We start from the raw sequence: 15,427 nt of genomic DNA on the forward strand, positions 1-15,427 counted from the left end.
TGGAGGAGTCACTCTTCATAACTAATCAAAATCATTGCGCTCTCCCAGAAGCTTGGCTTGTACGTAAAACCCGCAAATTCAGACAAACAAAAAGGTGTAATGGGTCCTCACTCAAAAAGATGTCGCATAAATGACATAAGATGTTCAGAGAATAAGTGCATCTAACATGTTTGCACATTGGTTTATCATTGTGAACAGGGAACCATTACTGTAAAGTGTATGTGTCCCTTTTCCACTGCATAATCCGTGTAAAATGAGAGGAGACGTGACACACACACACACACACACACAAACACACACACACACACACACACACACACACACACACACACACACACACACACACACACACACACACACACACACACACACACACACACACACACACACACACACACACACACAGGCAGTAAGACTGCCAGGATGTGAGTCATAGCCAGCAATGCATTCACCTAACCCAACCTGAGCCCTCTAGCTGTTTGAGACATTTCCAGGGATCCTCTGCAGTTTCCCCATTTATTCTCCAGCTTCTCCTGCCGCAAAATATCATGCATCGCTGAGCACCTAAAACTCACTCAAGCTGCCACTTGTTTGTTTTGGGTGACGAAACCATCGCCAAAACATAAAAAGCATAGTAGTACATGCTAAATTTGAAATCCATCCCAATGCCCATACCTATGCACCTACAGTACGTTGATCTGAAAGCATTGGATAGTTATCTCCAATATGGCCTATCAGAAGTCAAGGCTGATCTATAGCAATACTGTTTAGTATACCAATCCAATCCTTTCAGATCCAGATGTAGTCCCAAGGGGCTAGGGATGGATTTGGAATGTAGCAATACAACCATCCATGTAAAGGGCATTCTAAAAGTCCAGTGGTGGTCTGCTGTGCATTAGTCCTGGTCTTCGTCCAATCCAAGAGCCCTGCCTTGTAAAAATGAATCTCACTGGCCCATAGCCATTCTCCTCACTGAGTGATAGCGAGTGTCCAGTGAGACCAATATCTGTCAATTTCAGCCGCAACGATGTTGAGAACTGAAAAGCCCTGGGCATGAATATTCAGCATTTCATCAAACATTTCTGCAGCTGAATATTCTTTGGCTGTCGACCATGTCTCAAACCCACCAAATGCATTAGGGTGGTCTGGATGAATTATAAAGCAGCTGCAGAGATGGGGTAAAAATAGAGCATCAGCTCCTCCATACCGTAGGGGTGTCAGTAAGGGTTTACCCTACTTTCCAGCAGGGAGCTCGGAGCACTATGCCCACTCCCAATCTATTACCCCAGTGTGTAACATCCCCTCCCCATCAGATCAATGCAGATCAAACACAGATCAGGAAAAGAGGTGGGCTTTGCATCCGTGATGGTAATAAGCGTCATGTTACGTGATAGATGTCACGGGTGTGACTGACTGCAGTATTAGTATTGGTTTGTGTTTTCTGAGATGGCTAATGCAGTTGGTGAGAGTATTGCATTGATAATGCCAGAGGAATCTTATCTACTGGGATGACTGATATTGGAGAAGTGATGCTCTGAAAATGTCTGCAGTTATACTAGTATAGTGGTTATAAGATTGTAATTTCATTTTGCCAGGATATTCCACTCAGTAACGATTGATATTGTTTTCCAGGGGAAGACGAAGGTAAAACATGCTCAACTCTATTGTCTTGCTTTAAAAATACAACAAACTGTAAAAGGGTGCTAGCTAGAGAGATGTTGTTCTGTTAAATAATCTAACATTTTACTGCGATTAAAGCTTTTTGTTATGACTGCTATACTTCATAAAATGTTAATCACACAGACACTCTTTTCCTTCACATGCTGAAGCACCGGGAGTAGAGGTGGCAGTGCTGCCTAAAAATTAGTAATTACAGCAATGAATGTTATGCTAGATTTGATTAAAGGTTGAATTAAAACATGTTGCCATATTCAATCAATCTTCATTGAGCATAACTAATAGGCCTACTGTTTGATAGTGTGTGCAGTGACCATTCAGACTGGCCATATGCGTATTGATGCATACATTAAAAACATGAAGGTAGCGTAGCAGCAGACGTGTACACTACAGTAAGTGGTGAGGTCATTCCAGGCAGCCTAAATATAGCCGGCTCACTGTAGGCAGCAGGCAGAAGCACACTGGCTGAATAATTGTGTGGTCTGCGGGGAATAATAATTCTGCAGCATTGGAGTGTGAAGACATCTCCCTGCTCAACGTGAAACTGGGAGAATTGTGTGTGAGGAGCGAAGCAGATGAAAGTCAAAAGTTGTCACAATGACATGCAAGTTATTTCGGGGTGCTCTCGTGAGGGAGGCAGGGAGAGAAGACGAGAGGAAGACTGAACCACAGAGTAGTATTCACATTATACACAGACAGGCACTCACTCACAATGGGCCCAGACATCAGAGAGAGACATCAGAGCAGGGGAGACACTGACACTGACAGATAGCCACATGAATGACATGCTTATGGTGCGTAGTAACTCTCTGTTAGTGCAATGTAGAACGACAGGGCTGAGCTTAAGACATAGCCATGGTTCAGGATGTTAGTCAATTAGTAATGCTCGACTGAGTATCATAACAATTATGTAGTCATGGTTCATAATATCCTAGCATTGCATGACTACGCGTCAAAGAAAATTACAATCATGGCATAGGATATTTATGTATAAAGTGCCTTAGGAAATGACAGAGCCATACCAAAGATATATTGTTTATTGTTAGCAAACAAAAGTATTGCAGCAGTGGTCAGGGACATGGGTAGAACTGAAACATCATCAGTTCCTGTAACTATAAACTGGTACCAACAAGGGACGTACACTACAGTACAGTACCACTGGGTAACTGGATACACTGAGCATCATTTACCTTTAAAGAGACGAGATGGGGACTGGAGATGAGAGACGAGCGGAGCAGGTTTTCCTGGTAGTGCTCCTGGGGAGAGCAGCGTATGGTTGGGGCAGACAGGAGCTGCCAGCGCCAGCAGGGTGACTCACCTGATCCTCCTGAGAGGCATGGCTATTGCTAATGAATCTCTCCACGGGCCCGTGCCAGCCAGCACCCAGGCCACTGCTGCTCACCCAACAGGCTGACAGCTCAACTCAAACCAAGCTAATAATAATATTTTAATATATTAATGTGGTTTTCTACAGTAGGCTAGCTTGAAATGTCAATTAAAAGGATTTGTTAAAGGTACACTAGGAAATAAGACGTCATCATACACAGCGGGGCTACTTCCTGCTTACAGACGTCAACAACAACAGAATCCAAATCGGCTAAACTACTAGTATGTGGGCATGCCCACACTGGCAAGAGCCATGGCAATATGTCCTGCTGTGTATGATGATGTCATGTTGCTGAGTCTACCTTTAAATATGCCCTTCAAGGGACTAAGGAAGAGGCTGAAGGTGAGTTGAGTGTTGGCCTATAGACAGTTGGTGTGTGTATTGAATTTCAATTCAGTCAATTCATGGGGTGAATTTGATTTCAATGTGTAAACAAAAAGGTTGCATAAACATTGCTACGGCAGGTTAAAATCCAGCCCTAAATGTTACCATGATAATCATGCATTTATTGGCACACATGTTCATGCCAATAAGGAGCATGCTGTTCAGCCACCTGGTACACAAAACCAAATCCTTTGGCATCAACCAAAACAACAAAATGGTGATACATTTGCCTTCCCACTGGGCAAATCTGATTGAATCAACGTTGTATCCACGCAATAAAAAATAAAACATGTAATGAAGTTAAATCAACGTGGAAAACTGATTGGAGAATTCTGTATTCACCCAACTTTTAACCTAAATCCAATAACATGGTGACATTTTTTGCTGATTTCACGTTGAAATAATGTTAGTTGACAACTCAACCAAATGTAAATCAAAACTAGAAATTGAAATTACGTTTGTGCCCAGTGGGTTTTCACAATTATACTACAGTCACTATTTCTATGCACCAAAAATAACCCCTCTGATTTATAATGGGCACAGACAATATGATTTTTTATTTAACAAGGCAAGTCAGTTAAGAACAAATTCTTATTTACAATGACGGCCTAGAAACAGTGGGTTAACTGCCTTGTTCAGGGGCAGAACGACAGATTTTTACCTTGTCAGCTCAGGGATTCGATCTAGCAACCTTTCGGTTACTGGCCCAACACTCTAACCACTAGGCTACCTGCCAGCCCGTTTATGTAGCCAGAAACCAATACTTAATCAAATCACACATCTAAGACCTTCCACTCCAGCACCACACCAGGTTAGCCACATGCTCGACTCCCTCTTAGCCCTAATTAACCTAACAAGCAACATAGATGTGTACAAAACACTGCAGCGTCTTCACAAAGATATGAACCACACAAGCTGCCTTTTAATCTAGACATTGAGCTCAATCACAACAACTCATACAAATGTAGCTAATGGGATTGATTGCCTGGTTGTCGTTAGCTTCCGCCATGATGTAACCTAGCCCGAGACCTGAAGACAGATGTTAGTGCCAGATGTTAGCTTTCAGAGGTAACGGCTAGATCAGAGACTTAACACTGTCCTCTTTGTGATGGGCGTGTCTCGCTGTCAACACAGGTTTGATTCCAGTCAACGGTCACATTGGTTCCGTGACTTAGATCACACGCCAAGTCTCTTGTCAGCAGCTGAGGTCACTGATGAGCTGATAAGGTTAAAGGGAGATGTATCTGAGTCAGATTACTGGGTTTAACTGTGGTGACGTCATCTTGCCTGAATCTTCGAGACAGATGTTATCTCCCAGAACTACCAGCTAGCCTTTAACTCAGCCAGTTAATGAGCTACAGCATGGGGTGACTAACTCTTGCCCTTGAGGTCCTCAGTTTCCACTGGGTTTCCTTTGCTCCCTCACACTTAATTGATAAATTAATGTCCGTGATTGGCTAAAGGAGGATTACTTTAATCCGACCCTGGTGGTCCCGGCAACTGCTGGTTAACGAAAACAAAACACAAATAATGCCTTCCCAGACAAACTATACTTTTTGGCTAGAACAAACATTCAAAAGAGCACTAATGACAAAATCCACATCCACTGTCATGATTACAAGATATGCCACCCGACTAAAGTAATAAACATGTATTGGATCTTCCCTACAAACCGTAGAGATCTGCCTCGTAGCTCAAAAAAAGGATATCTAACTAGAAAAACTGTCAAGTCATCATTCTCCCCCACCAAAGCGCTGAATCCCTCGGATCTCCACTGCATTATTGACAGTGGCTGCCCTTCAGTTCCCTTCGTTAGCTCGGTGCGGCTCAGCACTGCAGAGGCAAGGAGGGTAGCATGTTTGCCTGACGACTCAAACTGAATTCCTCCGATGCATCATTGAAGTCGTTTGTGGTGACGTCAAAATGAGGGGTGTTGTACAAAAGAAGTAATCAGCGATTGGATCATCTCTAACCAATCAGAGTATCGAAGCCAATAACACATTTTTAAACGCTTTACCCACATGTGTTCTGGCTCTGGCCCAACCCATCTGTTTCTGGGACCAATCAGATGGTCTAGAATGTACTTCCATTCTAGAAATTGTCGGGGAGGTGCACAGATCCAGACTCATTGTGGAGAAGAAATTAACATGTGTGGCGTAGTGTTTGGCGGGAGCAAGGAGTTTGGGTAGCCAGACAAGGAGCATGTAGCCTACAAGTCTACACTGCTGCCGTGCTCCGGACTGCAGGGGAGTACGGCTCCATAAATGATTCCCCACCTGGATCTTCCTCTCACACTCCAGAGGCAGAGGAGAAAGAGCAATGGCAGTTGTTTGATAAGGCTTTGAGGAATGGATGGTCTCCTTGCCTATGTGCAGTTTTTCCCAGTACAGTTGCAGCACACACACACCAAGAGATGATGTGCAGGAGCTTCGGTTGCATGCTCTTAAATCCAACCCCCAGTCTGCAAAATTTGAAGGTCGGCTCTCATTATCACTCATAAGCTCACACAAATGCACACAGACACGCATGAACGCACGCACACACACAGAGGTTAAATTGGACCGGATCCCGCCGGGTCCGAGACATGGCACCTACAGTATGATCCAAATGAGAACCAGGCGGAGCTGTAAACCCAGTACCTTTGGTTATTGGAATTATCTAATGAAAAATTGTTATCCACATTTAACTTTCCACAGCCAACAACATGAGTAAGCAACAGCAAAATCAGACAAACCCATAGTAGAATAGTTGACCTATTCAATTGTTCAGCCTGTCGCATTCTATGCAAGAAAATGATATTCCTCTCGAGGCACATTAAAATTGCGAGAGCCACACAGATAGAGAAATATGCATGTCCAGTCATTGTACAACATTCTTAATGCAGTTGTGGGAAAACACACATTTGAAAGCAGTTTTGATGCCCACTGTTAAAAGAGAAGGATCACAGAGCTTTCCAGTGTTACTAGGCTACACTTATTTCTCAAGTCCAAGAAATGAAGTCAAATTCACCATTTGAAACCCTAAGCTTTTAGCAGCGGCATGGTTTATGCGCATTAGTCCTCGCCAATGGCGTTGAATTCATAGGGAAGACAGAGGCTAAATGTAACAGGGGTCAAGTATAACAGGTAGGCATACATTCACAGTACATGATCCTTAGTTGGCTGAGTGTCAGTGGAATTTTTTTATGACATTCATCAATACATCAGTTGCTAACTAGAGTTTGTGTTCTGGCTAATATTTGGGCCCAATTGGGTAAATGCAGATGGAAAAACCCCAGCCTATTTATAGCCACACATAGCACACCTGCCTGATCATACGGACCAATATGTTACTGAGCTCATTTCTGGAAGGGGAACTTATATTTAAGACGTCAGCATCTTTCTATTTTGGAGTAGAATGTCCTTTTTACATAGTCACCAGAACTGACCTTCTTACACCCACATTTTGTTTTATTGTATGGGAGGTCCTGGGAATCAAACCCACTACCCTGGCATTGCAGGAGCCATGCTCTACCAACTGAGCTACAGAGGAGCCCAAGAACACATAACGCTGATACGCACACACTCACCTGAGGCCGTAGAGCACAGTTCCGTCTGGATGCAGTCGGATCATTCTGTTCTTCACTGTGACCCCGTGCACAAAGGACTTCTTATCGTTGATGAAGTAGGTGTCAGGGACCCAGAGCGAGTCTGCCACCCTGTTGTCCAGCGTCAGGTTGAGGGGAATCCCTGTGTAGGACAAGCGCTTGTCCCTCCAGGACTGCTGGAAGTACATGGTGATGGTGTAATCCTAGGGGGTGGAAGAGGAAGAAGGGTTGGGATGGTTAGGCACACAATAAGAAAGTACATGGTGTATTTTGTTTGTGGGAGGGATTGGCTCTCTGTTCTTGGATGGTTCACTGTGTGACTATTTGTGTGTGGCACTGTGTGTGGGCCAGGGCCAGAACACACGTGGGTAAACGTCCTTTGTCTGTGTGTTTGAGTGGGTGTCTGGTTGGGTTGTCTGTGTGTGTAGCTAAGTGTGTGACTGACTACCTGCATGAGTGTCTGAATTAGATCAGTGGTTGCTAACCAGGGGTACTAAGATTGGTGGTAGAGGGAGTACTTGAGAAGACTCATGAGACCATAGGCATACTGGTAAAATACACATGAGGGGGTACTCCAGGAAGAGCAAAATTCAGTTGGTTGTACAGTAACAGAAAACGATTGGGAACCACTGACTTACAGTATGACTAAGTGTGTATGTGTGAGTGTGTTACCAATTATTTAGACGGAGTCTCTGCTGTCAGTCTGTGTTGCACTGCAGTCTCCCACACAGTTTGCACCTTCTTTTTAAAAATAACTTGGCACAACCACAGACTCTGCAATAAGGCCACGTACTGCTGAGGTGAATGAAGTTGTGTAACGTCAGTTCTTATTAAGCACAGCAAACAGGCGACTCTCATGCCCGCTCCATTTGGCCCCTCTGCTCCTTGGAGGGGCTGAGCATCTACAGTACTCTACCTCCATCACCTGCCCCATGGTCACTCCTGTCACACCATCCGTTCGGTCCTCAAACTCTCCCCTTTCTCTATACCCCTGCGTCAGCACCCCAAACGTCAATCTAACTTCACTTTGAACTTTCACCTGTTTACTCTGTTGTTCTCTCGTTTTACACTTACAGTGCCTATCATAAGTACTCACCCTTCTTGGACTTCTTCACATTTGAATTGTCACAAGTGGGATTAAAATGTATTTAATTGCAATTTTTTTGTCAAATGATCCACACAAAATACTCTGTGGAAGAAAAATTCATTCAAAATTCAAAAATTTTTTACAAATAAAAAATACAACACTAATATGTAAGTATGCACCCCCTGAGTCAATAGATGTTAAAAACATATTTGGGGTAAATCTCTAAGAGCTTTGTACACCTGGACTATGCTATATTTGCCCATTATTAGTTTCAAGCTTGGTCAAGTTGGTTGTTGACAGCCATTTTCAAGTTGGTTGAATCTGTGCATAAAATTCAGTACTCGACTGAGAGACCTTATAGATAATTGTGTGTGGGGGGTTCAGAGATGGGGTATTAATTTGAAAATCATGTTAATTTCTATTATTGCACACAGAGTAAGTCCATGCAATTTATTATGTCTTATTATTTACAGAATTTTCTTTTCAATTGGTTTCTCAAATGATTGCCTCGCTTGGTTCACCAACTACTTCTCCGATAGAGTTCAGTTTGTCAAATTGGAGGGCCTGTTGTCCAGACCTCTGGCAGTCTCTATGGGGGTGCCACAGTGTTCAATTCTCAGGCCGACTCTCTTCTCTGTATACATCAATGATGTCGCTCTCGCTGCTGCTGGTGATTCTTTGATCCACCTCTACGCAGACGACACCATTCTGTATACCTCTGGCCCTTCTTTGGACACTGTGTTAACTAACATCCAGATGAGCTTCAATGCCATACAACTCTCCTTCCGTGGCCTCCCAACTGCTCTTAAATGCAAGTAAAACTAAATGCATGCTCTTCAACCGATCGCTGCCCGCACCTGCCCCCCGTTCTGACTTAGAATATGTGGACAACTACAAATACCTAGGTGTCTGGTTAGACTGTAAACTCTCCTTCCAGACTCACATTAAACATCTCCAATCCAAAATAAAATCTAAAATCGGCTTCCTATTTCGCAACAAAGCATCTTTCACTCATGCTGCCAAACATACCCTCGTAAAACTGACCATCCTACCGATCCTCGACTTCGGCAATGTCATTTACAAAATAGCGTCCAACACTCTACTCAACAAATTGGATGCAGTCTATCACAGTGCCATCCGTTTTGTCACCAAAGCTCCATATACTACCCACCACTGCGACCTGTATGATCTCGTTGACTGGCCCTCGCTTCATATCCGTCGTCAAACCCACTGGCTCCAGGTCATCTACAAGTCTCTGCTAGGTAAAGCCCCGCCTTATCTCAGCTCACTGGTCACCATAGAAGCACCCACCCGTAGCACGCGCTCCAGCAGGTCAACCCCCAAAGCCAATTCCTTCTTTGGCCGCCTATCCTTCCAGTTTTCCGCTGCCAATGACTGGAACGAACTGCAAAAATCCCTGAAGCTGGAGACTCTTACCTCCCTCACTAGCTTTAATCACCATCTGTCAGAGCAGCTCACAGATCACTGCACCTGTACATAGCTCATCTGTAAATAGCCCATCCAATCTACCTCATCCCCATACTGTATTTATTTAAAAAAAGAAAGAAACTTATTAATATTAATAACATTCCACCCATGAGGCCTCTAGAGGGCGCTTTGGTCATTTGACTGCATCTATTTCAATCCCACATTGTAACTCAACAAAATGTGAAAAAATCTAAGAGGGTAAATACTTATTATAGGCGCTGTATACTTGAGGGATGCATAAAGGCTTTATAAAAAGCTACATGCACAGTCATGATAAGCTTGATGCCGACATGAGCTATTGTTGTGTCTATCAATGGCTAAGCCGGAAGGTTAAGTCGGTTTTCGAGATAGTTTAGATAAGACAATGAGAAAGAAGAAGGATGATGTGTCAATAAACCTGAGGTGCAATGCAAAGAGCTAATATTTTGTCTCTGCCATAAACACACTGTCCGATATCAGAGGGTAACTTCCCTTGCATATCAATTGGTGTGCATCACAGTGTGTGAGAGAGAGGGGAGGGTATGGAATGATAATAACAGAGCTGATCATTAGGTGACAGAGACGGTTGCCACGGTGCATAAGGTCCTCAAGATCACTCAAGGTCTTTGAGAAAAAGACGTGCCAGGAACAGCAAAACATCTGTATGAGAAAGATCTCAACTGTGTTTGTTGTAATTCGGTACTCTGTTGATATTGAAAATGGTGTGCCAGATTTGTCTAGCGTTTGCACCAGTGTGAAATTACAGAGATAATTACGTATAAATAGAAGAGCAAAAAGTAAAACATTCTGTGGGAAAGAGATGAGAAAACTAACATGACGGTACATTTAATCACCATGTCTCATTTTAAAGTTCTTTGTTATATACAGTATACATTAAATGCCATTGCCTTTGAAGATACTAATTGTAACGGTTGAATACTTTATCTATATGTTCAATTAGCTCTCTCTTTAGATGTGTTATCGAAGGTCAAATGAGGTGTTCTCCAGGGCTCTGTTCTGGGGCCGTCTTAAAATCTGCTATTTTTGATCCACTGCTGGGGTTTGATCCAAGTGACAGCACTGCGGCATCTTTTCCCAATCTGAAGACTTGCGGTTGAGGGGACAGCAGAAAACAGGACAAACAAAACCAAATGATTAAAAATGAATGGAGATCATTTATAACAGCCATCCAAAAAGCCTTGCAGGCATTTTGATGAAACGCACTTCAAAATGCTTCACTTAACTGCTGGTAACCTTTTCTGAGGGCTGGCAGGGGAGAGTTGCATCACTCCGGTTTCTATCAGTCTAATCTGGGTTGCAAAGCTGCAGTTAAGATTCCACTCACAGCGTTCAAGCTTTCCAGCATTAGTTGCAGTTTGCAAAGATGCTTATGCAGGCATTTCAGAACATGCTTCAGGGAAATAAACTTTCATGAAGAAAAAGCTTATTGGAGATACATTTCCACATTTTTCTTTCTTATTCACAGATGAAGGAACAATAAGCTGGTTATCCAAGGACAAACTTAATGTTTTAAAATGCGAACACACTAAATTATTTGTCTGCTTTAAAGCGTGTCTACTGCTTTTGCTTAGACCGCGCTGGTAATTTAAAAAAGTTGCTTCAGAACGTTGATACTTGATAAATGCCAATACGAGATTGATGTGTATGATCAAGGCCAAGAGATCTGTACCTGTCAACCCTCCGCCATGTGTAAGTGATAACTGCTTCTAGAATGCAGATGTAACAGTATTTACTTTCACTATTACACAAAAGATGGAACCATCCTGTAATTGAGTTGGTCCTCTCAGTCCATATAAGCATATAATCAATTAAATACAGGCTGTCATACTCAAATTTGCACGAATAAGATATTATTAACAGATTAATGACTATATTGGAGAACCTGCGAATTGTATGAAAAAAACATGATAGATTTAGAAGGCTAATCAGTAAAGTACAGATACAAACCAATTACCGTACATGTAAAACAATAAATTACAGATAGGGGAATTACAAATCTACAGAAACTGTTAATGAGCAACATAAACCTGGGATGACATAGCTTTAAGTGAGAACTGCTGCCTCATAAGGCTGGGAACAGAGAAAAGGAGGAGAGAGGAGGAGAGAAAGGGGGACGTTGCAGCTCTGTCCCTCATTGGGGATGAACATTTTCCTTGGATTCTATTATTAGAAACAGCTGTTCCCCTAGACGCCCGCTTTTCCATCATCACTCTAGCACCTCAGTGTTTCCACAGCAGAAAGTCTTAAACGTGAGCGGAATACCGTTATGCATATGAGAGAGCTAAAGCAGAGTGCCCGCTGCTGCACTGCACACACACACACACACACACACACACACACACACACACACACACACACACAGGAAGAGAAACAGGGGCAGGCGTTGCCCTTGGCATGTTTCCTCTCCCTCCCATTTCCTTTGTTGATGTATGATAGGCACTCTTTAAGTGAGCGCGCCCCTACTCCTCTCCATCTTTCACCGCACCGCGGACGACAACATGGGCTCTCTCCTACGCACGTAAGCACCGCGCTATCCCCTCTGCAGTGTGCTTCTTCGTGACCTAATTCCTCCCAATCCATGCCCATCTACGGGTTGCAGACTGTAATACATCACAGGATAGAGGGAGAGAGGGTGGGAGGAGAAGGGTAGAGATGGCGGTGCAGTCTTCCCTTCCAGCCTAGTTACTGTAAAAACTTCTGCAGCATTTGGCAATAATAATGAAAACAGTTGTTGGCAACTGGGTCTGCAGATATTCATTGGATGAATAGTGCTCATAGCATGAGAGCAGCCTTGTTTCAGATTTTTCTGGGCATCATTGCAGTATTCACTCATGCATTCATGCATGGACGCACACATGCAAGTAAACAAACACACACACAAAATACCAAATGTCACTATGGTGTACAGCTCCCTCAAAAGACTACAAAATGTCTGCATCTATTCCTCTGTTCTTCTGTAGTATAATCTTCTGATCATTTCCTATGCTTGTGTCTTGTGTGGAAATGTTGCATAGGACTTGTCCTGCTGTTACACTTTCCAAACATGGTTAGATCCCTGACAAAAACAGACATTATACACCATTCAGTCCCACTGAGGAAAGTTTTTGACAAAGGTCTTTGCCGCTTCATCGGACATGCCAATGAAGAAAAGTCAAGCACACAACCCAAGACTCTCACCTGTCAATCAAATTTAAAGATCCCACCAAGTGGTTCTCACAAGTCAGAGGAATTACCAGCCTGCTTAGTAAAAAATGTTAGCTCTGCTTGCATTTAAAAACCTGTATAATGTTGTGTCGTTGTGTTTCAAGGTCATCCAAGACTTCTCTTCATTAATTTACTGTCAATGAGTTATTGAGCAAGATTCGAGTCGTCAAGTCAATGTGCTTTCGAGACATGAGTGCAACTTGGGTGCACAGCATAACTAAGAACTCATCAGGTTGTGTAACTATGTGTTACTGCAGGTGACTGACTATATTGCGATTTGAGTGGACTGAAGCTTGTGTTATATGTCCTTGGATAGAAGGAGGGTTGTGATTGGTTTAATGGTCAGGATGTACATTGAATGTACAGACACAGGTCTTGCATAAAATGTATATGTATGGATACCAGAGATGGGGTCAAATTAATCTAAATTCCAATCAATTGACTAAATGAATTAGACATGGAGTTGGCTGGATTTCAAATAAATTTAACCTGAACTCAGGGGTCTATACATCTATTGCACACCTCCATATGCGCCACTCCCTGCCACCCACCCACCCATGACCACGTCTTCCTGTCCCTTAAACCAATCACCACCCTCTCCCTTGTTTCCATGCCAACACCTCCACATAAAGTCATACACATGTAAGAAAGTGACAATTCAATAAACTTATTGAGATTCTCTTGGTGGTGAGGAGATCAGAAAAGCCTTTCTCAGACTTTCTTTCCCTCGTGACTTTCTATCTTTCAGATTTCCAGAGAGGTTTAGGTCAGTGGAGAATGATTACATTAAGCATTAAACCTGAGTGCCCTCTGTCGCTCCGCACTGTCGGCAGCCTCATGTTTTATCCCACGCTCCCACTGGCTGGGCAGTACCCATGATGTTCCTTATAGGAAATGCTGCTCGACATCTAATCAGATGGGGAACCATTAACCTCCAGTCTAATGGGTCTGGAATTCTGACAGAGTCTATGAAGTTACACTAGAACGCTGTTAAAAGGCTCTGCGTACTCTCTGTGTGATGAAATCTTAGCTCTCAATCTTATTTACAAAATGGATCCATGAAATGCTAGATCTCTCATTTTCTCACTTGCTATCAAACACAAGAGCTTTCTAATATGCATTGTTGAGCGCTGTTTGATTTTACAATGGTTGACTAAAAAAGGCCTGGGAATGCTGTTTGATTTCACATTGTTTTACTAAAAAGGCTTACAAATAAGCAGCAAGACACCCAAAGTTTCTTCACACTAACATTTTGTGAATTCATAGGCTACTTCTGCAGAACAAGATGGTAAACAGTATGCACTCTGACTGCTTCATAAAAAAGGACCAGTGTACTGTACTACAGATAGGCAGCACTGTATGGTACCGTACCAGTACATTGCAGTACAGACAGGGTAGTATAGTACAGTACAGACAGAGCCAGTGACAGATTAGATTAAACGCAAAATTCACCCATCTGTTCTGGATCAGGTTCACCAAGGGGTTAAAGAAAATGAAGTAACTCGCTTTAAATTCATCTCACAGAGCTCTTAGCGCAAGAATGTCTCCACTCATCTCCTCATCTGCATTATTTCCAGGCCTGAATGGCGAGAGAGCACAAAGAAAGAGAGCAGTTCCACTGCAGCAGTCTGCCTTGTATGGGGGAAATGTCACCAATTACTCTGCATACATATCACTGAGCAACCCAACTTTAATATGGCACATGACAAAAAAATGGAGAAACAGACACTCTGACACCGTCTTTGAGTCATCATCTCAGTTTAAAGTGTCACTGACTCCCTACTCCCTCACTATTTTCAGAGAGAGAAATCTTTAGAGTACAAGGACCCAACCAGACACCCCATGACTCTCTCATACTGTAGTTACTGCAGTAATATAAATGTTGTACCAGAGACTATAGGAAAATCACCATAGGATTTATTGAAGTGAATTTGGGAGGGGCACTGGGACTCAAAACTCTGCACCTACTAGAGGTCGACCAATTATGATTTTTCAACGCCGATACCGATTATTGGAGGACCAAAAAAGCCGATACCGATTAATCGGCCGATTTGTATTTTTTAAATTTGTAATAATGACATTTACAACAATACTGAATGAACACTTTTCTTTTACCTTAATATAATACATCAATAAAATGTAGCCACAAATAAATAATTAAACATGTTCAATTTGGTTTAAATAATGCAAAAACAAAGTGTTGGGAGAAGAAAGTAAAAGTGCAATATGTGCCATGTAAAAAAGCTAACATGAGTTATTGATTTTAAAGAAAGGCATTGATGTTTATGGTTACGTTTTATGCAACGACAGTGCTAAATCATCACCCGTTTGGCGAAGTAGCCTGTGATTCGATGAGAAATTAACAGGCACCGCATCGATTATATGCAACGCAGGACACGCTAGATAAACTAGTAATATCAACCATGTGTAGTTAGCTAGTGATTATGTTAAGATTGATTGTTTTTTTATAAGATAGGTTTAATGCTAGCTAGCACCTTACCTTGGCTTCTTGCTGCCCTCGCGTAACAGGTAGTCAGCCTGCCATACAGGCTCCTCGTGGAGTGCAATGTAAGGCAGGTGGTTAGAGCATTGGACTAGTAACCGCAAGGTTCCA

At 42.7% G+C, this 15,427-nt stretch overlaps 1 protein-coding gene across 2 annotated transcripts in view; it reads right to left on the reverse strand.

Moving 5' to 3' along the window:
- Positions 1-15,427, reverse strand: part of LOC139553439 (gamma-aminobutyric acid receptor subunit beta-1-like) — a 43,782-nt gene that overhangs the window by 13,000 nt on the left and 15,355 nt on the right. For both annotated transcript variants that reach the window (XM_071365753.1, XM_071365752.1), the window contains exon 4: positions 7,017-7,237. In XM_071365753.1, the coding sequence (XP_071221854.1) occupies positions 7,017-7,237 (221 nt within the window). The remainder of the gene's footprint in view (positions 1-7,016; positions 7,238-15,427) is intronic.

This window comes from Salvelinus alpinus, chromosome 25 (assembly GCF_045679555.1).
Source record: "Salvelinus alpinus chromosome 25, SLU_Salpinus.1, whole genome shotgun sequence".
In the NCBI taxonomy this organism is placed as follows: Eukaryota; Metazoa; Chordata; class Actinopteri; order Salmoniformes; family Salmonidae; genus Salvelinus; species Salvelinus alpinus.